Consider the following 25,447-nt stretch of genomic DNA (forward strand, 5'->3'; position numbering starts at 1 on the left):
ACTGCGCTTCTACCGTCTCACCTTTAGCGCCCGTAGCTTGGCCTCGGCGGTGTCGTCCCTCTCCATCAGCTCCGTCAGCTCGCGGGTTTTCGTCAGCAGCCAGGACTGGAACCTCTGAACGCAGCCTTGGTACGTCTGGTGCTCCTCCGCCATCTTCTTAAGCAGCGACAGCCGCTCCTGGCACAGCGGGGGACAAACAGCCAGGTAATTTTTAGATTTCCCCCTTCGCTTCTTATTTATTTTCTTGTGGAACAGAAGGACAGAAGGAACGAGCGCGCGTCACTAACTTCCTATTTGGGGATCTGTGAGTGAGCGACAGGGGTTTTGTTCGGGTTTTGTTTCTCCACAGACGCATCAAGTGCAAATTTCATCAAAAGGAGCACAGCGGATAAGACAAAAGAGGCAGGTGGGTGGCGTATTAAAAGGGAAAATTACCCCTTAAAGCTAGGCATTATTTAAATTTGCGCCGAACCGCGGATTGGACTGACGCGCGTGATTGTTTTGAATGTGAAAAAGGGAAGGAAAAAATACGCAAAGTAAGACGACAAAAGCTCTCCACAGGAAGTAGTCCGCGTGATCCTTTCCGACACTATTTCCACCTACTCTAAATGTTAATGCGCTGGTGCGATTTGAGAGTTCAGACCGCGCGAGAAAAACACAATAAAAGAAGAACGTGGCTCTCTCTCGTTTTGGGGATTTTTGGGCATAATTGTATTAAAATGTCCACCTGCATCAAACGGCAAATATATCTTAAGTTTGACGCGAGTCTCATGAATAAGAACAAAGAATAAACATGAGATGGAAGATGCAAATTTATAGACGTAATGGCGCCTTAAGAAGCTGAGACATTTTGAGTGATAGTGGGGATTATTTACTGTTGATTGTTTTGGCATTTTAAGTGGCATTTTGGGCATTACGGCAGTGATATTTGTGCTAGCGCTATAATGTTTTACTTTGCATTATGATTATTACAAACCAAAGTTACTAAGGTGTAATTTAATATGGCATTTTAATGGTTCGGGGTGTTAAAATTACTTTTTCTCGTCAGAATCACAGTTTGGCAGACGTTTCCTGCTCTTAAACTGACACTACCTTGTGATACCTTGAAGCTGGGTTTTGTGACAACTTAAGGATTCAATATTGAACTTTTCTTTAGCTTTTTGAGACACTTTAGACGGTGTATGACCTTTTAACGGGTGAACATATTAAAAACACAATGGAAATGTCTGCGGTGCAAGGAATAAGCCTGGATCTCTCTCACGCACGCGCACGCACGCACGCACACACGCACACACGCACACACACACACACACACACACAAAAGATCAGAACTACTGGTAAAATAACAATAGTTGAAATGAACACTTCCTGATTTCAGATTTTGTGCATATTATCTCTCTTAAATGTGTCAGATCATGGTCTAATGCTTTTATATCAAGAAGGAGCCGTGCTTTTGCTTAAACTTGATTTAAATCTGTCATTAAACTGCTTGTACATGTGTTTTATTCAGTTGCCTTCTGTGGTTTTAATAGAATCCATCCAGCGACAACTGTGACCCAAAGCCCATTAAATTATGTCATAAAGGCAGCGTCAACTTATGCATTTATTTTCTTACTGTCATCACTAACACAGTCGTAAAACATGTCTAAATATGACTTTACTCAGAGCAGTAAATCAGGGAATGCAGGGACTTGAAATCAGCTCGGATTAATTAAAACATAATGAACACAAATACTGAGCTTGGTAATGACAAACAAGGCAGACAATGACAAACCATCATCTTTTATTCATCATTATGTTTTGGCAGATGTGTTGAATTCTCATAGATGGGCCGACATTAAGTGTATTTTGTTACGTATTCTGTTACTAATTTGAGTATTGTATTCTGAATACTTGCGATACTTTCACTTTGAGTTGCATAACGTGTGAAAACAAGACGAAAAGATGCTTATTGTTTTTGTTTCAACATTTGTTCTGCGAGATGATCACAAATCAGAGAAGCGCTCGCCTTAAAAGCTCTGTTCTTTTCCTTTTGCATTGTTTTCTTGTTGTGAGAAGCACTTTGAATCACCCTGTGTGTGAATTGTGCTCTACAAATGAATTTGACTGGATCAAATCGGGGCAAATCCAAACACACTTCCAGACGTTCATTTTCCTCACTGATACTAAAAAGGCTGTTAAATGCATTGAAAAACATTGCTGCATGTCCTCCCCTCTGTGCAGAGCTAGTTCCCACTCATAATTAGAGTAAATCTGACATCAGAGGCAGAAACTACAGAGTCTCAGAATCACTCAGACTCCAGACAATTGTTTGTACTCCAAAGGGTTCAGGGAAAGCTTCACTTTGAATTGGGGCTTATTTTAGTCAGGCATTTTATGGAAAATAGGCCGGAATTATTTATTTTCTAAAAGCAGAGTTCAGTTTCATTCGCCAAACCAAACCCCAACATTGTAGAGATGATCATTTAGAACCACCCGATATATCGGCTCAGTATCGGTATCGCACAGAACTAGTTGTGGTGATTATGTTTCGCACGGACCTTGTTCCGCTCGGATCTGCGTCAGCTAAAGCTCATCAGAGGAGAGCGCTGTTTTCAACTTACGAGTGCGACTGTGCAGTTCTGTTGTGTGACCGAGCAGGACGACCGCGATTATGAAACAGAAACGTCTCAAAGGCGGTCGAAGACACAGAGCTAATGCAGCAAAAAGACTGTGAGGCAAGGGATCACTGGCCTCACACAACATTATGTGATATGAGATGAAATGTAAATTAATTCATAGCTACTGTAAGTGTTAACAAGCACAGTCTGGTGACAAGGTCATTAGTGCTTTATATATATTCTAACAGATCTATTTACACTGGTGAAGTGAAATGTTGCTGTTTTTGGGGCCTTATGTGAAATTAACAATAAAATGTGTTATTTTAAGCAGAAACTCCTTGTTATTTGTTTATTACTATGAACGCTTACATCATTTACAATGATTACCAGAATAATCAATAGTCTGCCGCCTTTACAGTTTAGACACGTTTATGCCAAACAGTGGCCTCCTCCTGTGGCAGGAGGAGGCAGAGCAACAAAAAAAAACTTGTTTCCTTGTCTGCTAGGTGCAGCGCTAACTAACAAATACACATTTGAAACCCGTTTACCACATTTTCTCCAGCACGTTTTGCCGTGACTAAGGCTGCACACTTAGAAGCGTCTGTTCTACCGATGTAAAACACGCTAAATCTACTGTTACACGCCCCCCCTCTCCTCCCGTGGTGCATTTTGGGTAAACAAGAAAGAAAAAATATTTTGAAATTGAAATTATATTTCGTCCGCCTGTTCAATATATTTCATTTAAAAATCCGTAAACCAAGTAATAAAATAATTGCGACCTTATAAGTTCATTATTTAAATTAAAGTCTGATCAAGGCATATGAATTGAAACATTAAATATCATGTGTCTAGAGCCTTTAGCCTTTAGTTCTGAAGAACATTAGAGAATGAAACTTCACTCATCGTACAGATACATTTTGACCTGAGACACGTTAACACATTGGGACATTGTGGGACCAGAGATAAAGCGTCCTCACCTCCGCCCTGTCCCGCACGTCGTTGTAGTCGGCCTGCATCCTCTCCTGCGCCTGGGGGTCCACACTTGGGTCCTGCGTACGCGTGTGCAGCGCATTGGCCTCGTCCAGGAGTCGCTCCAGCAGCGCGGCCTGGCTCTGCACATCGCTCAGCAGCACCCTCTGCTGGTCCACCTGCCACAGCTTCTCCTTCAGCCCCAGCTGTAGCTCCACCCCCAGGGCCAGAGCGCGCTGTTGTCGCGTCAACCACAGCTCGAACTCCTCGTAGGCCTTCAGGTACTCGCCCCAGTGCAGCCACACCCACTCGATACGACTGCAACATTCAACACTGAGATCAGTCAATAGGACAAATACACACAGTGCATCCGTGGGTTTCTGAGTGATGAAAACGTCTCTCTCTCTCTGTGTGTCTCTCTCTGTGTGTCTCTCTCTGTGTCTCTCTCTCTGTCTCTCTCTCTCTCTCTCTGTCTCTCTCTCTCTGTGTGTGTCTCTCTCTCTGTGTGTGTCTCTCTCTCTGTGTCTCTCGCTCTCTGTGTGTGTGTCTCTCGCTCTCTGTGTGTGTGTCTCTCGCTCTCTGTGTGTCTCTCGCTCTCTGTGTGTCTCTCTCTGTGTGTCTCTCTCTGTGTGTCTCTCTCTGTGTGTCTCTCTCTGTGTGTCTCTCTCTGTGTGTCTCTCTCTGTGTGTGTCTCTCTGTGTGTCTCTCTCTGTGTGTCTCTCTCTGTGTGTCTCTCTCTGTGTGTCTCTCTCTCTGTGTCTCTCTCTCTGTGTCTCTCTCTCTGTGTGTGTGTCTCTCGCTCTCTGTGTTTCTCTCTCTGTGTTTCTCTCTCTGTGTGTCTCTCTCTGTGTCTCTCTCTCTGTGTCTCTCTCTCTGTGTCTCTCTCTCTGTGTGTGTGTCTCTCGCTCTCTGTGTTTCTCTCTCTGTGTGTCTCTCTCTCTCTCTGTCTCTCTGTGTGTCTCTCTCTCTGTGTGTGTGTCTCTCGCTCTCTGTGTTTCTCTCTCTGTGTGTCTCTCTCTCTCTCTGTGTGTCTCTCTCTCTGTGTGTCTCTCTCTCTGTGTGTCTCTCTCTCTGTGTGTCTCTCTCTCTGTGTGTCTCTCTCTCTCTGTGTGTCTCTCTCTGTGTGTCTCTCTCTGTGTGTCTCTCTCTGTGTGTCTCTCTCTGTGTGTCTCTCTGTGTGTGTCTCTCTGTGTGTGTATCTCTGTGTGTGTGTCTCTCTGTGTGTGTCTCTCTCTGTGTGTCTCTCTCTGTGTGTCTCTCTCTGTGTCTCTCTCTCTGTGTGTGTGTCTCTCTCTCTGTGTGTCTCTCTCTCTCTGTGTTTCTCTCTCTGTGTGTCTCTCTCTGTGTGTCTCGCTCTGTGTGTCTCGCTCTGTGTGTCTCGCTCTGTGTGTCTCGCTCTGTGTGTCTCTCTCTCTCTGTCTCTCTCTCTCTCTCTCTGTGTGTGTGTGTCTCTCTCTCTGTCTCTCTGCCTCTCTCTGTCTCGCTCTGTGTCTCTCTCGCTCTCTCTCTGTGTGTCTGTCTTTCTCTCTGTGTCTCTCTCTCTGTGTCTCGCTCTGTCTTGTGTGTCTGTCTTTCTCTCTGTGTCTCTCTCTCTGTGTCTCGCTCTGTCTTGTGTGTCTGTCTTTCTCTCTGTGTCTCTCCCTCTGTGTCTCGCTCTGTCTTGTGTGTCTGTCTTTCTCTCTGTGTCTCTCTCTCTCTGTGTCTCGCTCTGTCTTGTGTGTATGTCTTTCTCTCTGTGTCTCTCTCTCTGTGTCTCGCTCTCTGTGTCTCGCTCTCTCTGTGTCTCGCTCTGTCTTGTGTGTATGTCTTTCTCTCTGTGTCTCTCTCTCTGTGTCTCGCTCTCTGTGTCTCGCTCTCTCTGTGTCTCGCTCGGTCTTGTGTGTCTATCTCTCTGTGTCTCTCTCTGTCTCTGTCTCGCTCTCTCTATATGTCTCCATCTTTGTGTGTCTCGCTCTATGTGTCTCAATATGTTTTATTTTTTAACGCTCAATACAAAACTCTACATCTGTTTAAACTAAACTAAACTAATAGTTCCCATTAATACAAATAAATCCAGTGGCCCACCATGAAATGCACTTTTTTATACTTTTTATACTCTAATTGGATAAAGAGTCATTAAAGTTTTGTCTTTAGACTTATCAGTATGTTCAGTGTGTTTGAGTGGACAGAAGGCCTGGAATGAAGAGGCTCCAGACCCATTACAATTGTTCAGGAAATGCGTTTGGCTGACGAGGCTAAGCAGCATGGTGTTTACACTGGGTTTATGGAGATGCATATGAAATACACAGCCTGGATTAGACAATAGTATTTGAATGGTAAATGAATGGTAATGAAGGTCAAACTTGTTCTTTTACCCACTGTCATTAGTAACAGTAACAGAAAAGAAATAGAAAAGAACATTTACAGCATGTGGAAAACTTCTTTAAAGCGGCACAATAATCCAAAACCTGCTCGTCTCCAAGTTAATGCTTTGCCTGGAATATTCCACAATAAGGCATTAAACTAATCCATTCACTAATTTGCAAGGCGTTTATGCCGAAAAATACTTATAAAAACACGCGTTGTTACTGTGAACGGCTTCGCATCGCCACGGATCTGACCTGTAAAGTGAACCGCCAGTGTCGACCGCTCGTCTCCATGGAGATAGATGTGGAGGCAAGCTGGCGGCGGCAGACACACTTTTTTTTTTTTTTTTTGACACAATACCTGACAGTTAGCTGGTTTTGAATCCCCACACGTAAAGGCGCAACTGTCAAAAACATGCCATAAAATAAGTATGCAAATTAAACCGAAATTTAAACTCACACATAACTTGCCCTGACACAACTTTGATTGACAGAGAGACACGACATGAATACTTGGAAGCCTTTGCTGGCTCCAAACCAGCTCATAACGATTCAAGTCAGACGTTTTGTGAGTCTGTGTGGATTTAAGTTGATTTATCCCATAAGCCCAGTCCCGCGCAGATACATGTGAAAGTTGGACACTGTGCATGAAATTTAATTTAGCCCGGGGCTGTAATTACTCCGGTGTCTGTAGGAGTCTATGCAGAACCTGTGACAGTGGATGATGTAGGTGGACGTCTCCTCCCACTGGGTTTTGAGCTCCCGCAGTTTGCCGTGGGTGTGGCTCCTCAGCTCGTCGTCCGCGCTCTGCAGAAGGTGCTCGGCTGCCAACACGGCCAGGTCTGTTTTCACACGGCCCTCGTGCTCCGAGTGGTGAATTCTCTGCATGAAAAAACACAACAAACAAGTGAGGATGCAAGAATGCTAAGAATGCATACGAAAGATCTGGACTTGATTTTGATGCTGAGGAAAGCGCTCAATTTAAATCCTGGAGATCGACCGGTACGCATTGTTTCCTGGCTAATGCCGATGGGTCAGAATGTAGAGAAACGGACGGGAATTAACCTCTGCCGGTATTTTTTGGCCGATATGTAGGACCGATTTTTATGATTTTCCCAAATGCTATACCGTATTTTCCGGACTATAAGTCGCACCTTTTTTCATAGTTTTGGCCGGGGTGCGACTTATACTCCAGAGCGACTTATATGTGATATTATTCGTTATTTTCACACTGGAAACCGCAAGAGGGCGCTCTAGGCACCATGTTCTCTAATCTGTTATTATTTTAAATTTTATCAAATAAATGTCCCCAAAAAATGCAACTTATTTATGATTTTTTCTTCTCTATTATGCTTTTTTTTTTGGGCTGGTGCGACTTATAGTCCAGAAAATACGGTAATTCAAATTGACTACAAACTCATCCACAGCCGTTTTACCGCAAAACTATGAGAGAGCTGTGTAGTCACGTTTAGTGCAGGGCCCTTTTTCGCACTTAAGTGTTTTAATAAAAGTTGCATGTGTATCTTTAAGAAGCAGGTCGGCTAAATCTAAATATTGGGGCTGTGTAGAAGAATTAAGGCTGAATTTGTGAAAATATGGGCCCGATATATCAGCCAACCCATATATTAATTAATCACAAGTCTAATCTAAAGTACACATCACGTCATCGCAGCACATGTGCACATGCCCTGTCCTCGCACTGATGTGAAGTCTGTAAAGAACAAATACACAGATGATTATCACTAAATGAATACAGCTCAAAATAGACCAGCGTCACACATATCACCTCATCTTGTAACACTTCCCTCTGCCCTGTTCAGCTTATACTATGCACAGTCCACAGTCAAAGATTATTCATGATCATACTAATTATAATAGAAGTGGCCTATCTTTTACCACACTGCTCACATAAGGCTAACGGAATAAACAAAAACAGTCTCCGCAGATTTCCGTCTCTTCTGAGCTCAAACTGAGGTTTTGCAGGTCTTTCCTTCCTGCTGCTGTCAGACTTTATAACAAACACTGTTAGTCCTGAACACTCGCAATACTGACCTAACCTAATACTGATGTGCAATTCCGTCATATGTGCAATTACTGTTGTGATTCATGTGCAATTACTGTGAAATTCATGTGCAATCTATGTGCTGTCGTGACACATATTCATGTGCAATTACTGTCGTGATCACATGCAATGGTATTTATGTATTTATTTATTTGTCTATGGGAGTTTTTGTTTATAGGAGATCTTCTACTGAAAGTGTTTTTTCAGACTTCCTATAAGTGATCTTTTCTTCTGTATCTACCTCTGTATCTACCTGCGTTGCACCAATGAAATTTCCCCATATGGGACAATAAAGGATTATCTTATCTTATCTTATCTTAAACACAGTCTTTCTATAATGTCATTTTGTACAGTACACTGAAGGAACTCGCTAAACACACACCGGCATATCAACCACGCATGCGCAGCCAGGGAAACGTGCTGCTATGCTGGGGACGAGCCAGAACGAGCCTGGGAATGATTGGCATATGGGAAAACTACTCGGCTGTCCAACGCCACGAGGAAATGAGACTCAGATTGTGCGCCAAAAATCCTCTATTACTTCACACAGCCTCCGAAAGCTTCTGCATGAAAAATCACATAATTTAAACGTTCATCTTTTTGATACTGCCTGTGCCCTTCTTGTCATAGCCAGCAGCACACAGTTATCGGAGTAGGCAATATCATGTCTTGCCCAAGGACACAACAACAATACATTCTCTAGGGTCAAAGTGCAAGGTTCCACTACTCCTCCAGCAAAGTCACATCAAAGGGCACATATTATGCATTGTCTGTATTGTTATCAGCCTGTAAATATGCTCTTGAGCACATTTAGTTGGCATCTCGTTTTATAACTAAAAAAAGAAAATGAATAAACAAAATTAGGTTTGGATGTCTGCCGTTTCCCACAGGGCTAACCGTGTCATTCCCACTGCATACTCTGGCCCATTTACGTCCTGGTCTCTGCGCGCAATTATGCTGATTGTGATTAGATGGGAGAAATTCAGAGTCAGGCCGTGATTTATGGACTTAAAAAACAGTAGAGAAGATTCCCCAGGCATGTTGTTGATGAGGGAACAATGTTAGAACATGGTTTAAAGCTCGAGAAAAGTAAATTTAGCTTAATATGTGTCCTTTAATGTACAAATTGTTGTTGTTGGGGTAATTGCTCTCAATAATGACACAAAAAGTCAAAATTTAGAACTGAACTGTAAACAGAACTACCTTGGGACTCACTTCAGACTAAACAAAACAATCAAATCAACCTACGTTCATGGATATCAGGACTGAGTCTTTTGGTTTGGCCACGCCCGGTTGTTCACTTCAACTACACACGACCTTCATGCTTTGGTTTCTTTTATTTTCAACATAAAAACATAACACAAACATAGGCTGCCTCCTTTTTCCTGGGCTTAGAAAAGAAAACCCTGCGACGAGCTGGCCTCTGTCCAGGGAGTATCCGTCTTAAGCCCAAAGTCACTGGGATAGGCTCCAGTCGCTCGCGCAGTGGGAAAATACAATTTTGAAAGCTTTTCTTATGGATGTCTTTGTAACCACCAGCCACTCCCTTACTGGAGAAGGCAAAAATGTAGTTTCTTGCCCAAGGACACTACATTCCAATACTTTTTCCACACAAGGTTTGCACCTGCTGCACCAACTGACAAAAAACTTTATTGAAAGTACAAATCACATCTGCTGTCAGACTCAGAAAAGGTTTAGTCAGAATCAGAATCAGAAAAGGTTTAGTGCCATTGTCAGAGAACAAAATTCACAGGAAAGGATTTTGCTTTGGTGATTTAGTCTTGTTGTTGTCATTGGAATCGTTTGTAGTGTTCATAAATAAACCAGCAAGGATAGTGCATGGATTATGGTGTGTAAGTATGTGAGCACCTCTGTCTCCCTGAGCCGTTTCTCTAGGGCGTCGCGGGGCCCCTGGGTGTTGTCATTGGCCCTCAGTCGTTCCTGAGTCCTCTGCATCCATGAGTACGCCTCCTCCAGGCTCTCCATGAAGTCCTGCTGCTCCTGCTCTGGCATGGCCCGGCTCGGCAGCTCTGGAACAGACAACAAACAAACGTCACTAACTAGAGCTAATTAAGGAGAGAGAGAGGGAGAGAGGGGAAGAGAGAGGGAGAGAGAGGGAGAGAAGAAGAGAGTGGAGAGAGGAAGAGAGAGGGGGAGAAGAAGAGAGTGGTGGGGGGAGGAGAGAGGGAGAGAGTGGAGAGAGGAAGAGAGAGGGAGAGAAGGAGAGTGGAGAGAGGGAGAGAGAAAGAGAGAGAGAGAGGGGGAGAGTGAAGAGAGGGAGAGAGAGAGGGGGAGTGGAGAGAGGGAGAGAGAGAGGGAGAGCGAGGAAGAGAGAGAGAGAGGAAGAGGAAGAGAGGGAGAGAGAGGGAGAGAGAGGAAGAGAGAGGAAGAGAGGGAGAGAGAGGGAGAGAGAGGGAGAGAGAGGGGGAGAGAGGAAGAGAGGGAAGAGGGGAGAGGGAGGAAGAGAGGGAGAGAGGGGGAGAGAGAGGAAGAGAGGAAGAGAGAGGAAGAGAGAGGGGGAGAGAGGAAGAGAGGGAGAGAGGGAGAGAGGGGAGAGGGGAGAGGGAGGGGGAGAGAGAGGAAGAGAGAGGAAGAGCGAGGGGGAGAGAGGAAGAAGAGAGGGAGAGAGGGAGAGAGAGGAAGAGAGAGGAAGAGAGGGAGAGAGGGAGAGGGAGGAAGAGAGAGGAAGAGAGAGGGGGAGAGAGGAAGAAGAGGGAGAGAGGGAGAGAGAGGAAGAGAGGGAGAGAGGGGGAGAGAGAGGGGGAGAGAGTGGAGATGCATCACAGGAAATGAACAGCTTCAGGAGCAGACGAGTGATAAATGAGAGGGAAGTGTGAGAGGGACAGAACGCCAGCGATGAACAAACAACAAACACGAGTCACTGGTGCTCTGGAGAGACCCTGAGACCAGCACATCTCAAATTAACATTTCATTTGATTTGTGGTCATCTACGAGAAGCGGGGCCCGGGGCGGTGTCACGTCGTCGTCGTGACCTGATTATTCTTTCCCCAATCACATGATTTTGTCCCTTTTTGTCCCTTCTGAACGTGCGTCTTAAGCAGAGCATTCCGTGCATGCCACTCAGAATAACGAGGCAATCAGAATTGTCCTGATTACTTAATTAGTTTGTAATCACAAGAATGAAATCGACAAACACCACAAAACTTTCCTATGCAGATGCTGTCGGCACACCCACACGCTTGTTGATTTTAATCATCTTTCCCATGGTTGTATTCATTCAGACCATAAGCGAACCGCTATTGTCAGACACATTTCAAGAACCGAATAATGGCTTTCACGAGCAGCGATGAGTGTGGAGTGGAATGGCAGGATTGGGCCCTCGGGAGCTGTACAAACCCAACAAAGAGAACAGGCAAAGCAGCTCTCTAAACTCCGGAGGCGTGAGGAGAGCTGGCAGCGCATGCACGACGAGGGGCATCGACTCTGAGAGGGGGGGATAGAACAGCAGCAGCAGGACTTTCCCGCATGACTCACTCACTCCTGCACCGCAACATTCTTCTACCAAAAATCTCATGTTTTCCAATCTCTATTTGGGCCCCGTGAGAGAGCCAAAAACTTCACCATCTCAGCTCAAACTCTTGTATACAATGAAATGTCTTTTTGAGCAAACGTGTGGGTGCAACAGAGACCGACCACAACCTATACACATTTGCTATTACACCATGATAAGATAAGATGAGCCTTTATTGTCCACACATGGGCAAATTTTGGTGTTGCAAAGCAAGATACAGAGGAAAAGGACTGATAACTTATAGGATTTTTTTTTTTAAACCACTCTAAATAGGACTCTTATAAACAAAAACTCGTATTAACAAAACTCCGATAGACAGAACCTCTCATATCTTAAAATGGAAAGGAGGGAAAAAATAAAGATAAAATAAAATAGCTAGCATAAGACAAAATAATACTAATAATAATAATGGTAAAGTAAACACTCTTATTTACATCAGCTATATGCACATGAATGTGACATTATTGCGTGTGAGTACGACAGTAATTGCACATGATTAAGTCGGTATTGCACGTGATTAAGTCGGTATTGCACGTGATTAAGTCGGTATTGCACGTGATTAAGTCGGTATTGCACGTGATTAAGTCGGTATTGCACGTGATTAAGTCGGTATTGCACACGATTAGGTTGGTATTGCACACGATTAAGTCGGTATTGCACATGATTAGGTTGGTATTGCACATGATTAAGTCGGTATTGCACATGATTAAGTCGGTATTGCACGTGATTAAGTCGGTATTGCACGTGATTAAGTCGGTATTGCACACGATTAGGTTGGTATTGCACATGATTAAGTCGGTATTGCACGTGATTAAGTCGGTATTGCACATGATTAGGTTGGTATTGCACATGATTAAGTCGGTATTGCACATGATTAAGTCGGTATTGCACGTGATTAAGTCGGTATTGCACGTGATTAAGTCGGTATTGCACACGATTAGGTTGGTATTGCACATGATTAAGTCGGTATTGCACGTGATTAAGTCGGTATTGCACACGATTAGGTTGGTATTGCACATGATTAAGTCGGTATTGCACATGATTAGGTTGGTATTGCACATGATTAAGTCGGTATTGCACAATATTAAGCCGGTATTGTACATGATTAAGTCGGTATTGCACATGTTCAGGGCTAGCAGTGTTAGTTGTAGGATACTAGGATACTAAACTTATTTTTACAGTATTTATTTATTTTTCCAATTTCTTCCCTCAGCTTTCTGCTCCATATGAAACTTCTTAAGACACACATATCATATTACAGAGCTGTAAAACAAATGACACATGTCCTGTCCCGAGTCTGGTGCATGTGTTCTTCTTCTTGCTGTTGCAGTGACAGTTGCAGCAGAGAAAAGCCATTTTACCATTAACCTAATCCATCAGGGGAGTAAACAAAGCAGCAACTACTATTTTTAAACACGTTATTCTTGGTGTTTAGTGCAGCCAGACGCAACTTTAAATACATCAACATATCAAAATGAATCTCGGCGTTAAGATTGTGCCGATTTTGCCATTTATTATGTCATTTTGGCGCGTTTAACAACCAAAACAAACTCATGTGCGCTGTGCTTCTTAGCATGTGTGCTTCTTAGACTAGATCCCGCAGTAATCTATGGGGAAGTCGGTGCTAAAGCAGAAGAAGCTACATTATCCTTAGCTTTAGAGGCCTGTAACTTTAGCTAGCTCAAAAAGGCACTCGTATCTCTTCATTCAGGCTGTGAAACTTGAAAAAAGGACTTACTGGCTCGCGTGCATCGGGTGAAAGTGCCGCGGATTTGAAGCTTCTCCCGATGTTTACAGTGAAGTTAGGGAGACCGGAAGTGAAGCGCTGCAACTGTCACGGCGCCTTCGCGGTCGCCTCGTTCATCGCGCTGTTACGTATAAAACGGCAAATAGAAAATACAAAAATAAAGTTTGTGAAATATTGAAATTGATGAATGGATGCACGAGCAATTCAAGCGCATTTTGGATCCATTTTATACAGAATATTGACATTTTTTTGGCATTGAAAAGTACGTGGCGAACATTGAACATAATAGGTGGTTGTGAAAACTGACAATTGCAGCTGTCGATAAACTGTCATCTTAAATTGTATGAAACTGACGAGATATAAACAATATTGATTATCATGCAAAAATAAAGATACTTGAAATATATTGATATTGTATTAATATATATATATATATATATATATATATATATATATATATATATTTTTTTTTTTTTAAAGCAGTTATTTTATTTTATCTTCCCAAGTATCTACTTTATTAAGCCAGTTCCATATACTTTTACTTTCAAGCTGGGGTGAAGTGAAGATTATTGCAGTTTAATTAAATGCATTTTAATACATGAAAAATGTCTCATCGTCAGATCGATATTGCAGTACTTGTCAGACGTTAATATCGGATCAAAACAAAACTCACCAACACTAATCGATTGCTCTAATTGCACATAAACATATTTCTTTCTATGAATACATATTGAAGTTCCCATGGCATCCAGCGCAGATAGAAACAGAAGGAGGAACGCGGCAGCTGCTCACTGACCCACAGGCCACGCTCAGAACTGTTATAACTACAAGTGGTTATTGTGGCTCTGGTGTCTGTGTTAAAAAAAACTGAGAGGGGAAATAAGTCTGATAAATATGTACTGAGCCTTTGTAAAAGTTGTGTAAATTCATTTCAATATGATAAGTGTGACAGTAACGCTAGGCCATTCCTGAATTGATATACCGGACTACAAAAAAGGATTAAAGACATAGACATGAACTTTATGATACTACTATGTGTGTTTATTGCTGCTATACTATTATTACAATGAATTGACACTGGGGGCTATTACTAAACATGACTAAATACCAAATAGGGTATTTCCAGCTTGCTAAGTTGACTTTGTGGCCTATTTTTAAATGCATTGCAATGATTTTGACCAGGCAAGGCACGTTTAATTGTAGAGCACAATTAGTACACAAATTATTTTACAGAACAAGTGCTTTACATAACACAATATGGAATTAAAACCACAACGCAAACAATACAAACATAAATGATTGTGACATGTCCTTGTAATACTGTGAGATACACACACCCTGGTTTACACACAGGCCCATAACAAGTTCCTCTTCCATTATAAGTAATACCGTTCTGATTACTTCCGAAATTTGCCGTTCAGTGGACATAAATAGCTGTTTTTCTGTTGCTTTTATATTTTACCAGCAGTCGTTGGTAACTGTCGCCATGGCAAATGCATTCGTTTCAATTTGCTCCGTCGGTAAGCGGCCAGATGACAGTTGCGGATGTTGTAATGGCTGTGCACTGATTTACGATTCAAACTGCTGAAAGCTCGTCTCCGATTGGTTCAAAAATATCACGTGATTGTACCATTTACTTCGGGCTGCTGCGTTCCAACTTTTACGACTGTTCGCTGAGCCTTTTACACATTGAATTACTGTCACTTTCACACTTTTCTCCACCAAAGATCATGTCAACATATTTCAGTTTGAAAATACACTTTAAATCGGATGGAATTCTCACAGAAATCACAGAAGAGAAGAAGAGAAGGCCACGTTTATGTTTTTGAAGTCTGTCTTTTTACAGAATTGACAATCATATAGTAATATAGTGGCATTATCTGAAGCTATTGAAACACGAGAGGAATGTTCTTTGTATAAAATTACGTCTTTCACAGAGATAATTGAAGAAAGCTGTTACTTTTGTGCTTATTTCAACAGTATTTTGAAAGGCCTAACACAATTCCATCCAATATTTTAAGACTGTTTTACCAAAAAGACAGCTCATGGGTCCACTGCTCTTGACGGGTTAATAAAACAAAACACGTCAATAATACAAACATGAATTCAAAAAGGTTTCTGCTTTGTTTCATCACTTTTGTTCCCTGCCTCTCGCACTTTGCACGTTCTGTTCTGCACCTGTTTAAACACACGGTCTTATTAGCTGGCACACTTTTACAGGAACTTCATATTTCCCCGTGGAGCTGCATGGCACAGCGACGTGTTGATTTTGAATACTGCCACACGTCTGAAATCCTCACAGTGCACTCACAGTTCTGCTCACGTGCTTTCACAATTACACAAAGGTTTAACGGGTGGAAGGTAACAAAGATAAAGGTGTGCCAATTAGGTTTGTCAACTGCTTAGAAAGATGGATTTATTTTGAAACAAGTGTTAAAACTAGAATTTAAGGTGATAGAAAGAACAAAAAGACAGAAGTACAGGAGAAAATTGTATCTTTCTTGCAAAGTTTTCGAATGGTCTTGATCTACCAATACCAGATCTAATAGAAAACTATATGATTAACGTGAAACTTCAATCATTTTACATGGAAAATAACTATTATTATTTATTGTTGTATCAAAATCACTATCAAGTATCTCAAGAAAAAAATGCTGGAATTAGAACGTTTAAAATTATCTATTAAAATGATAAAACATTATAATTTTATTTAATCCAATTTTTTTTTTAAAGTTGTGATCAAGTTTTTATTCAATTGTGCATTTTCTGACATCACACAGAGGCTGAAAAAACAAGAGCACAACTGTGTTTTTCCCTTCTCCTCAAAGGTCCCTCACTTCAATTAAATTCAATTTCATTTATTTTTGTAACGTCCAAAATCACAACAGCAGTTTCCTCGAGGGGCGACAGTGAAAAACAGATGAAACAATGTCCATAGGGACGAGGGGCGATGTCCCAGGGTCACCTGTCCTTAGACCCTCCTTCTCAGGCAGGAAAAAACTACCAAACCTGGAGCTGGAGCCACTCTTCAGGAGGAGAACCAGATCTTCAGGAGGAGAACCAGTTCTTCAGAAGCAGAACCAGATCGTCAGGAGGAGAACCAGATCTTCAGGAGGAGAACCAGTTCTTCAGGAGGAGAACCAGATCGTCAGGAGGAGAACCAGATCTTCAGGAGGAGAACCAGTTCTTCAAGAGGAGAACCAGATCTTCAGGAGGAGAACCAGATCTTCAGGAGGAGAACTCTTCCAGGCAGATGAAGAACCGTCCAAATGGAGCAGAGACCGTTTCTCCAGGGACACGAGGATCATCTGGGTCCACAGGTCATCAATGTACCTGTCCCAGTAGTAGGAAAAGAAGAAGAAAAGGCAATGAACAGTTTGCAAGTGAAATGCAATATGAAATATTGTTTGATAGAATAAGTAGTCAGAGGATAGTGCTCGAGCTGCCATACTTCCCCAGCATAGTTACTCCAAGGCAGTGTAGCTGAAACACACATTTTCTAAACAACAAACATTTGATGTATAAAGCACTTATAAAGACAAAACAACACCAAAACAGAGAATGAAAAGCTTGCACCGAGAGGACAATATTGCTCCTGATTGTCGGTGTAATCCCTCATTCGTCCAGGCGTGTTCCATAGTAGAAAAAGCTTCAGTTGTAGTCATCTGGACTCAGTTTGAAAAAATAGACGTTTCGACTCTCATCCAAGAGTCATTGTCAATAAAAGAATTTAGATCGAGAACTCCGATATTAATACTGTTCTGTGGTAAGACCCACCCATTGGGCGGAGCCTTCCTGAAGTAGAAAGAGTTGTTTGTTTCAACAGAAACTCCCCCCTTGTATCTACCGAGCTAGCCTATTCAGAATCTTAATGGGCTATTAGAATCCTCTTTGTCTTTGTGAGACCCTGGCTCAACCACCCTGAGTACCTGATTAGCATCTGAATGTCCTCTACCTTTCCAGGGGTTCAGTAACCCATTATAAATAACAGGAAGATTAAACCTTAGCCCTCCATTTCTGTTTAAAGAAGGTCTTTTTTTTAACAAAAATAGCTTCCTTGACTCCTCTTTCAAACCATCTTTTCTCCCTGCTTAAAACCTTCACCTCACCGTCTTCAAACGAGTGATTAGAGAATTCAAGATGGAGATGCACGGCGCTCTGAGGTCCTGAACTAGTATTTCTTCTGTGCTGATAAAGCCTCTTGTGTAGAGGCTGTTTCGTCTCACCTATGTAACGTTCTTTACAACTTTCTTCACTGCATTGGATCGAATAAACTACATTGCTCTGTTTTTGAGTCGGCAACTTGTCCTTTGGGTGAACCAGTTTTTGTCTTAAAGTGTTTCCTGGTTTAAATTAAACAGGGACTTCGTGTTGTCTAAAAATTCTCTGCAGTTTTTCCGACAGGCCAGACACATAAGGGATAGAAACACCCTTCCTTCTCTGTTCAGTTTCCCTTTTGTCCTGCTTTTTGGTTCTCTTCACTCTGTTGAGGGCCCAAGCGGGGTAACCGCAGACAGATTCATGGCTGTGCCATGGGCTCGCCCGTCTCTCCCATGGTGGCCAACCTGTACATGGAGCACTTTGAGAAGAAGGCACGGTCCTCATTCTCAGGCATAGCCCCAAAACTGTGGCTCCGCTATGTCGATGATACTTTTGTAACAATCAAGAAACAAGAGCTGGAAACCTTCTCTGATCACATCAATGCTGTGGACCCACATATCAGGTTTACAAGAGAAGACGCTAAGGAGAATCGCTTGGCCTTTCTTGATTGTTCCACGATCAGAGGAGAGGACGGGAAACTCCAAATAGAAGTATATAGGAAACCTACACACACGGACCAGTATCTGCTCTTTGGTTCCAGCCACCCACTACAGCACAAGCTGGGGGTGATCAGAACCTTACAACACAGAGCTTAAGGTGTGCCCACCAGCTCAGAGGGCAAGAAGAAAGAGGAAAAACATGTCCGAAATGCCCTCTCAGCCTGTGGTTACCCCGCTTGGGCTCTCAACAGAGTGAAGAGAACCAAGAAGCAGGACAAAAGGGAAACTGAACAGAGAAGGAAGGGTGTTTCTATCCCTTATGTGTCTGGCCTGTCGGAAAAACTGCAGAGAATTTTTAGACAACACGAAGTCCCTGTTTATTTTAAACCAGGAAACACTTTAAGACAAAAACTGGTTCATCTTAAGGACAAGTTGCCGACTCAAAAACAGAGCAATGTAGTTTATTCGATCCAATGCAGTGAAGAAAGTTGTAAAGAACGTTACATAGGTGAGACAAAACAGCCTCTACACAAGAGGCTCTATCAGCACAGAAGAAATACAAGTTCAGGACCTCAGAGTGCCGTGCATCTCCATCTTGAAGCCTCTAATCACTCGTTTGAAGACGGTGAGGTGAAGGTTTTAAGCAGGGAGAAAAGATGGTTTGAAAGAGGAGTCAAGGAAGCTATTTTTGTTAAAAAAGAAAGACCTTCTTTAAACAGAAATGGAGGGCTAAGGTTTAATCTTCCTGTTATTTATAATGGTTTACTGAACCCCTGGAAAGGTAGAGGACCAGGACAAGGACATCCGGATGCTAATCAGGTACTCAGGGTGGTTGAGCCAGGGTCTCACAAAGACAAAGAGGTTTCTAATAGCCCATTAAGATTCTGAATAGGCTAGCTCGGTAGATACAAGGGGGGAGTTTCTGTTGAAACAAACAACTCTTTCTACTTCAGGAAGGCTCCGCCCAATGGGTGGGTCTTACCACAGAACAGTATTAATATCGGAGTTCTCGACCTAAATTCTTTTATTGACAATGACTCTTGGATGAGAGTCGAAACGTCTATTTTTTCAAACTGAGTCCAGATGACTACAACTGAAGCTTTTTCTACTATTGCTCCTGATTCTCATATTTTCAGTAAAATTACTTCTTAAAAAACTGCATGGACAAATTCCCAGAGTCAGTGTCGCGCCACTTCAATTGCCTTTCGATTCAAAGCTCAATCCAGTCACCTTTCACTGAACATGTGTCAATTGGCGGACGTGTCGCTGTAAAGAATGTTGAGCGCAGAGGTATAAAGAAGCTATAGAAATGAGATGATTTCATGTGTCCCGTCTCTTCTCACCTCCTTTGCATTTTTCCTTCGGCAGACGCAGATACGATCGCGCTGAGCCGTCGCGGGCCACAGTTCAGAGCCGGAGCGCGCTCGACACGACGCCAAGATTACAGTCACTCACGCGGTGCAGTAAAACGTAATCATACGGTTTGTGTTTAACAGCAGCCTATGACCCCTTCAACGTGAGCCGCGGCGTCGTTGTCTATATTTACCCGCACCTCCACGGCCTTTTAAGAGACCTTCAAAGCCACCAGATTACAAGGTGCAATTTTGGAGAGTGGTGTACTATTTACTACTGCAGTTTGTACAGTATATGTGTGTTAAAATGTACATATACTGTAAACACGTCAATTGATTTGTATATTAGTTAGATTAGGTTAGGACGTATTAGAATGTTTTGCAGTTTGGTATTTTCCGGACTATAAGTCGCACTGGAGTATAAGTCGCACCAGCCAAAAAATGCATATTAGAGAAGAAAAAGACATATATAAGTCGCACTGGAGTATAAGTCTCATTTTTTGGGGAAGTTTATTTGATAAAATCCAAGATGAAGAACAGACATTTCATCTTGAAATGCAATTTAAAATAATAACAGATGAGAGAACATGGTGAATAGGTGTACGTATGCTAACGCTAACACCTTCAGCTACATGAGGCACAGACAGAACTGTGGTAAGTGTCTGGTATGTTAACGTAACATATGAACAGTTATTCAGATAACTATAGCATAAAGAACATGCTAACAAGTTTACCAAAGCATCAGTTTTACCCCAAATCACTAAATTGAATTCTTCTTCCTCTGTGTCACTTCTAAACAACTCCACAAACTCCAGAGGAAGAGGAAGTGCAGATTCTTCTTCTGCGTCGCTTTGAGCCTAGAGCGCCCTCTTGTGGTTGTCATGTGAAATGTGGTTGCCAGTGTGAAAATAACTAATAATAAAAAAATTCACATATAAGTTATAAGTCGCACCCCGGCCAAAACTATGAAAAAAGGTGCAACTTGTAGTCCAGAAAATATGGTAATTTCAAAACTTACCACTCGAGGAGCAAACACTCAGCTTTTATTGGCACGATCTTATCCATTTGCAAACCTTTCAAATCACAGTGATCAGTTATTTAAACGTGGTTGTAACACTCTCTTTGCATGTACTGCAGTTTGTCCAGCGCAGTACTGCACACTCTGATCCAGGCCTATAGAACACACAACGTAACACACAACAGAACGCACAGGAGTCACAATATGGAGACATGTTATACTGTAGTCAGGTCGTAGAGGGAGAGTGAAGACTTCTTCAGTAAAAACATGTCTGAATCAGGTTTTGATCCAGAGACTCCATTGTCCAAGTCTGAAACAGCTCAATCAGGTGCTTTTGTGTAAAATGCAGCAGTCTCAAACCAACAGAAACAGATTGATACTGGTCCTATCGGTCTCTACGTCCCTCACACACACGTCTGAAAGTGTAGTGTCTCAGTGATGGGTTAATAGGTTTATAAATCGGATGATTCTGTTGTCCTTTTATTTAAGTTAGTTTATTTACTGCGACAGATACACGTTATAGCCTTCAGGAGAGATTTGTACCGTATTTTCAGGACTATAAGTCGCACTTTTCCCCCTAGTTTTGACTTATATTTATACTTATATACTTATACTCCGGAGCGATATATGTGATATTATTTGTTATTTTCACACTTGCAACCGCATTTCATACTCCAGTGCGACTTATATATGTTTTTTTCTTCTCTATTATGCATTTTTTGGGCGGTGCGACTTATACTCCGGTGCGACTTATAGTCCGGAAAATATTGTACCAGGTTGTAGTGTAAGTGCTGCTTTCCCCCTGTCATCCTGTGGCAGGATGATATTATTAAATCCCTCTAAGATGTAGCATCTCTTTTCCAGGGGAGGAGCCGATTGTGCACGTTTTTAGTGGTCAGGGAAACGGGTTGCCTGACCAGCCATTCCCAACACACACCCAAACAGAATGTGGGAGGGACTGGATTCAGAATTGTTTTGGGACTTAAATTAATAGCTTTGCAACGTGTGCAAAAGATTTGCCAGATTTATGAAAAGTTTCATAAAATGTGCCAAAGAAGTCTTGCAGTGAAAACGAGAAAATCCACAAAAACAGATTTAAAGTAAACATACATTGTCACGTTTTTACTATTAAAATGCATAAGATAAGATAAGATAAGATATTCCTTTATTGTCCCACATGGGGAAATTTCATTGGTGCAACGCAGGTAGATACAGAGGTAGATACAGAAGAACAGATCACTTATAGGAAGTCTGAAAAACACTTTCAGTAGAAGATCTCCTATAAACAAATAAAAACTCCCATAGACAAATAAATAAATAAATAAATACCATTGCATGTGATCCCGACAGTAATTGCACATGAATATGTGTCACGACAGCACATAGATTGCACATGAATTTCATAGTAATTGCACATGAATTGCACATGAATTCCAACAGCAATTGCACATATGACAGAATATGTACCAGTATGTCAGAATAGCCAAGTGTTGCTGGAACAGATTTCATAGTTTTAACAGTCTATTGCATTAGTTTGGGCTTTTACAAACACATATTTTCCTTCAGGAATGAATTGAAATAACTTTGAAATTGCAGAAACTGTATTTTTTTTCATGCTCAAAATTTAAAGTTTTACTCCTTTTGGAAAAGTTTTCCTCTACAAAAACACACATTTCTCAGTTTCAGCTAAGAAATTGAACTCAAAGGAAACTGTCAGTCCACATTAGCACTCACCATTCCTGCTCTTTGTATCATTTGACTCAATACAATTAGTCAGATCTGTTAGTAATTAGAGCTATTGCTTGTCTACCCTAGTTGAGTTTTAAAGATTGTCAGCTTAGCTCCCATTCACTTCACATTTCTCTCCCTGTAGCGGAAAGATCTGTTTGAAGAACGTGATTGTATGCAAATGAAGTGAGGTGCACGCCGCGCCTTGAACTGATCTGCGGAGTAAAAATAAATACGGCTCGTCCTCAGCCATGCAAGAGTTTCACAGAACGTGCAACGCGGCGTCCTCTATTCCGCAACATCTGGACGTTAGATGCGCCGTGTACAATTATGCAAATCCCTCGACTTCTACTACGCCCGAGTCACTGAATATTCATAGACAAGACAAATGTATAGCCACTTTTATTTAGCGTCAACAACTGCTACAGCAATTACAAATACACCTCTATTACTGCTTAGACTGTGCTTTTTTTTTAATTTCAAGAACTTACCGTAATGTGTCCAAGTGTCCTCACCGTAAAAATACCTCAAAAACACTAGCGTGCTATTGGTTGCTTCAGGAAATATTATATATCTATTCTTCCTTTCCTTTTTTAGCAACATATTTTGGGGTTTGGCGTCAATTTCTTTCTGTTGCCCAGCTTCCTGTTTGGTTTCAAGTCACGTATGACCTGTGGAATCCTTGACTCTTCCATGTAACTTATTCTTCGTCAATAATTCATCTTTTTTTTTTTTTTTGCAACGGTGCTCAGAACTTTTAGGCCCTTGCAACTTTTTCCTGACTTATGTAGCAGTGTGGATGTGTGCGTCTGTTTGTGTTGCCCCGCCTGCAGGGGGCGCCAGACCTAAACTATCAAAACACGCTCTATGTTGTTGTTCGTCCTCTGGCCGTCTGTACTTCCGGGTGCTGGTCGCTCGGTGTGTGTGTGTGTGTGTGTGTGTATGTGTGTGTGTGTGTGTGTGTATGTGTGTGTGTGTGTGTGTGTGTGTATGTGTGTGTGTGTGTGTGTGTGTGGTCCATGTAGCAGGTATGAATGCTACAGTGCATTCAGCTTTAACGCGTAACTAGGCCCTTATCAGACGTTCTTTCGTAGTGCTGCTGTCCGCCTCATCGCGCAGCTGGGTGTGTCTTCACTGTAGACCGGGTGTGTGTGTCCCCGGTGGTCCTCTGAAGCCAGGGGTCATTCCCAGCCCAGTTTAAAGTCCCTGTACGGCGTGCCTGCGAAGGGGTATGTTTCTGGTAATTGGCTATAGCGAGCATTTAAGTTGATGTGTCTGTGTTTTTAAAATAATGTATTTGTTCATAGGCGTCCAGCTCAACCACCGCTGCCTTTTTGATTATCATGTTTTATTTTAACAAGTGCTACTCTCCCTGTTACCGGTTGGGATCCGGACGGTTCTTGTGGAAAAATGTTAATGATTGAATGTACTTCATTGTATTTCTCTTTGATATGGACTCTGCAAAGGAACTAAAAACTTTGAACCATCCAATCTACTAACTAGCTTAATGTATAAATAAATTATGCTTCAAATTGAACAAACTTGTCCTCTGATCAATACGAACCTGTGTCCTCCTTGTTTACTGAGGTGAATAACAGTATACGAGTGGAGGCCTTACCCTCGCATGCTACACTTAGTTTGGTGAGCCCGTATGGTTAATCAGTTATCCCTTTCTGCAAACGGTTTAGGAATGCTTCTCTCTGAATGATCCACGTCTCTGAACCATGTTAAATGCTTGGCGCCACTTTTTGTTTCTAGTTTGTATTCCGAAGAACTGCGGAAAAAATAACCGATTCCATTCTCCGACATTGAGTCGAACCCTTTTGCCGCGCTTCACTCGGACATGTTTGATGTGGAATGTGGTCATGGAAATGGCAGGTGACAGTGTTGTGGTGGGGGCCTCCAGCGGCTTGTCATTAAAATGAGTGCGACCTGTCTGTCAGAGGGTCAGCAGTGTGACAAAGAGGCCCGAGCAGAGGACAAAGTTTGACAAACACTGACAGCATGGGCCAATAACAGGCTAATGTGACGACAGGCTTTACACATCAGGAGACACATATGGAATAACTTATTTCTGTCAACCATTTTAGAATTGTTAGCACTGTCTTTTGCACATTGGTTTTGAATGCTGTCCAACTTGCCATGTTCTCAGTTTTATACCATGAATAATGATAATAGCAGTGCATTAGCCGCATGGTAAGGAAGGATATGCTTTATAATCCCTCATGAGGGAGATTCATTCTCTACATAACACAAACATCAATAATGGTCAATCTGTCTGCAGCAGTTCAGGTGCATGTGAACATGATAAAAGATAACAAAAAGACATAAAACATTCATTACATGGACAAAGTACAAGTCAGTGAGCTGCTGCAGAACAGCGCCCGAGGATCCATCTCCAGATCTTGAGCTCGGGCTGGACTACATAACTAAAGGATTTTACCTTGTGCAGTTTTGGGCTCTAGAGCTTTCTGTGTCTCTAGGGTTTACAGTTCTGTGCATTATTCAGTCCCTCCACAGTGTGATATAGAGCTCCTCTGGGGTGGACAGACTGAAGTGAGGCTACAATCGCTCACACACTACATTTATACAGGCCAGGTGGGTGACTGGTCGTGCCTAATGACACAACAAGGCAAGGCAAGGCAAGTTTATTTGTAGAGCACATTTCATACACAAGGCAATTCAAAGTGCTTCACAGCAGGAAAAATGCATTCAAATCACAAAGAAATTACAGAAACAGAAATACAATAAAATTAACTAAATTAAAAATTATCAATCCAACTGATTGTCTAAACTAATAAAATCACAAACAAAAGAGAAGAGTGCAAAGAAAAAAATGTTTCAGTCATATGTGCAGCTAAACAAAACTGTCTTTAGCTTAGATTTGAACATTGTCAGAGTAGAAGCCTGTCTCACATCTTCAGGAAGAATGTTCCAGATTTTAGCTGCATAAAACTGAAACGCAGATTCCCCATGTTTAGTCCTGACTCTGGGCAGCAGCAAGAGGCCGGTCCATGTTTAGTCCTGACTCTGGGCACCAGCAGGAGGCCGGTCCATGTTTAGTCTTGACTCTGGCACCAGCAGGAGGCCGGTCCATGTTTAGTCTTGACTCTGGGCACCAGCAGGAGGCCGGTCCATGTTTAGTCTTGACTCTGGCACCAGCAGGAGGCCGGTCCATGTTTAGTCCTGACTCTGGGCACCAGCAGGAGGCCGGTCCATGTTTAGTCTTGACTCTGGCACCAGCAGGAGGCCGGTCCATGTTTAGTCTTGACTCTGGCACCAGCAGGAGGCCGGTCCATGTTTAGTCCTGACTCTGGCACCAGCAGGAGGCCGG

The 25,447-nt window shown here is 42.3% G+C and overlaps 1 protein-coding gene across 1 annotated transcript in view; it reads right to left on the reverse strand.

Moving 5' to 3' along the window:
- syne3 (spectrin repeat containing, nuclear envelope family member 3) overlaps window positions 1–13,328 on the reverse strand; it is a 48,033-nt gene extending 34,705 nt beyond the window's left edge. Inside the window, exons 1-5 of the mRNA XM_072457628.1 lie at window positions 13,247–13,328; window positions 9,846–10,006; window positions 6,624–6,796; window positions 3,578–3,887; window positions 22–177 (exon numbers count right to left, since the gene is read on the reverse strand). Coding sequence (XP_072313729.1) covers window positions 22–177; window positions 3,578–3,887; window positions 6,624–6,796; window positions 9,846–9,989 — 783 coding nt within the window. The 5' untranslated portion in view covers window positions 9,990–10,006; window positions 13,247–13,328. The remainder of the gene's footprint in view (window positions 1–21; window positions 178–3,577; window positions 3,888–6,623; window positions 6,797–9,845; window positions 10,007–13,246) is intronic.
- Window positions 13,329–25,447: the final 12,119 nt, after the last annotated feature.

The sequence above is a fragment of the Eucyclogobius newberryi genome, unplaced genomic scaffold, assembly GCF_026437365.1.
Source record: "Eucyclogobius newberryi isolate DKJ021-1_F unplaced genomic scaffold, fEucNew1.0.hap1 SCAF_21, whole genome shotgun sequence".
Taxonomy (NCBI): domain Eukaryota; kingdom Metazoa; phylum Chordata; class Actinopteri; order Gobiiformes; family Gobiidae; genus Eucyclogobius; species Eucyclogobius newberryi.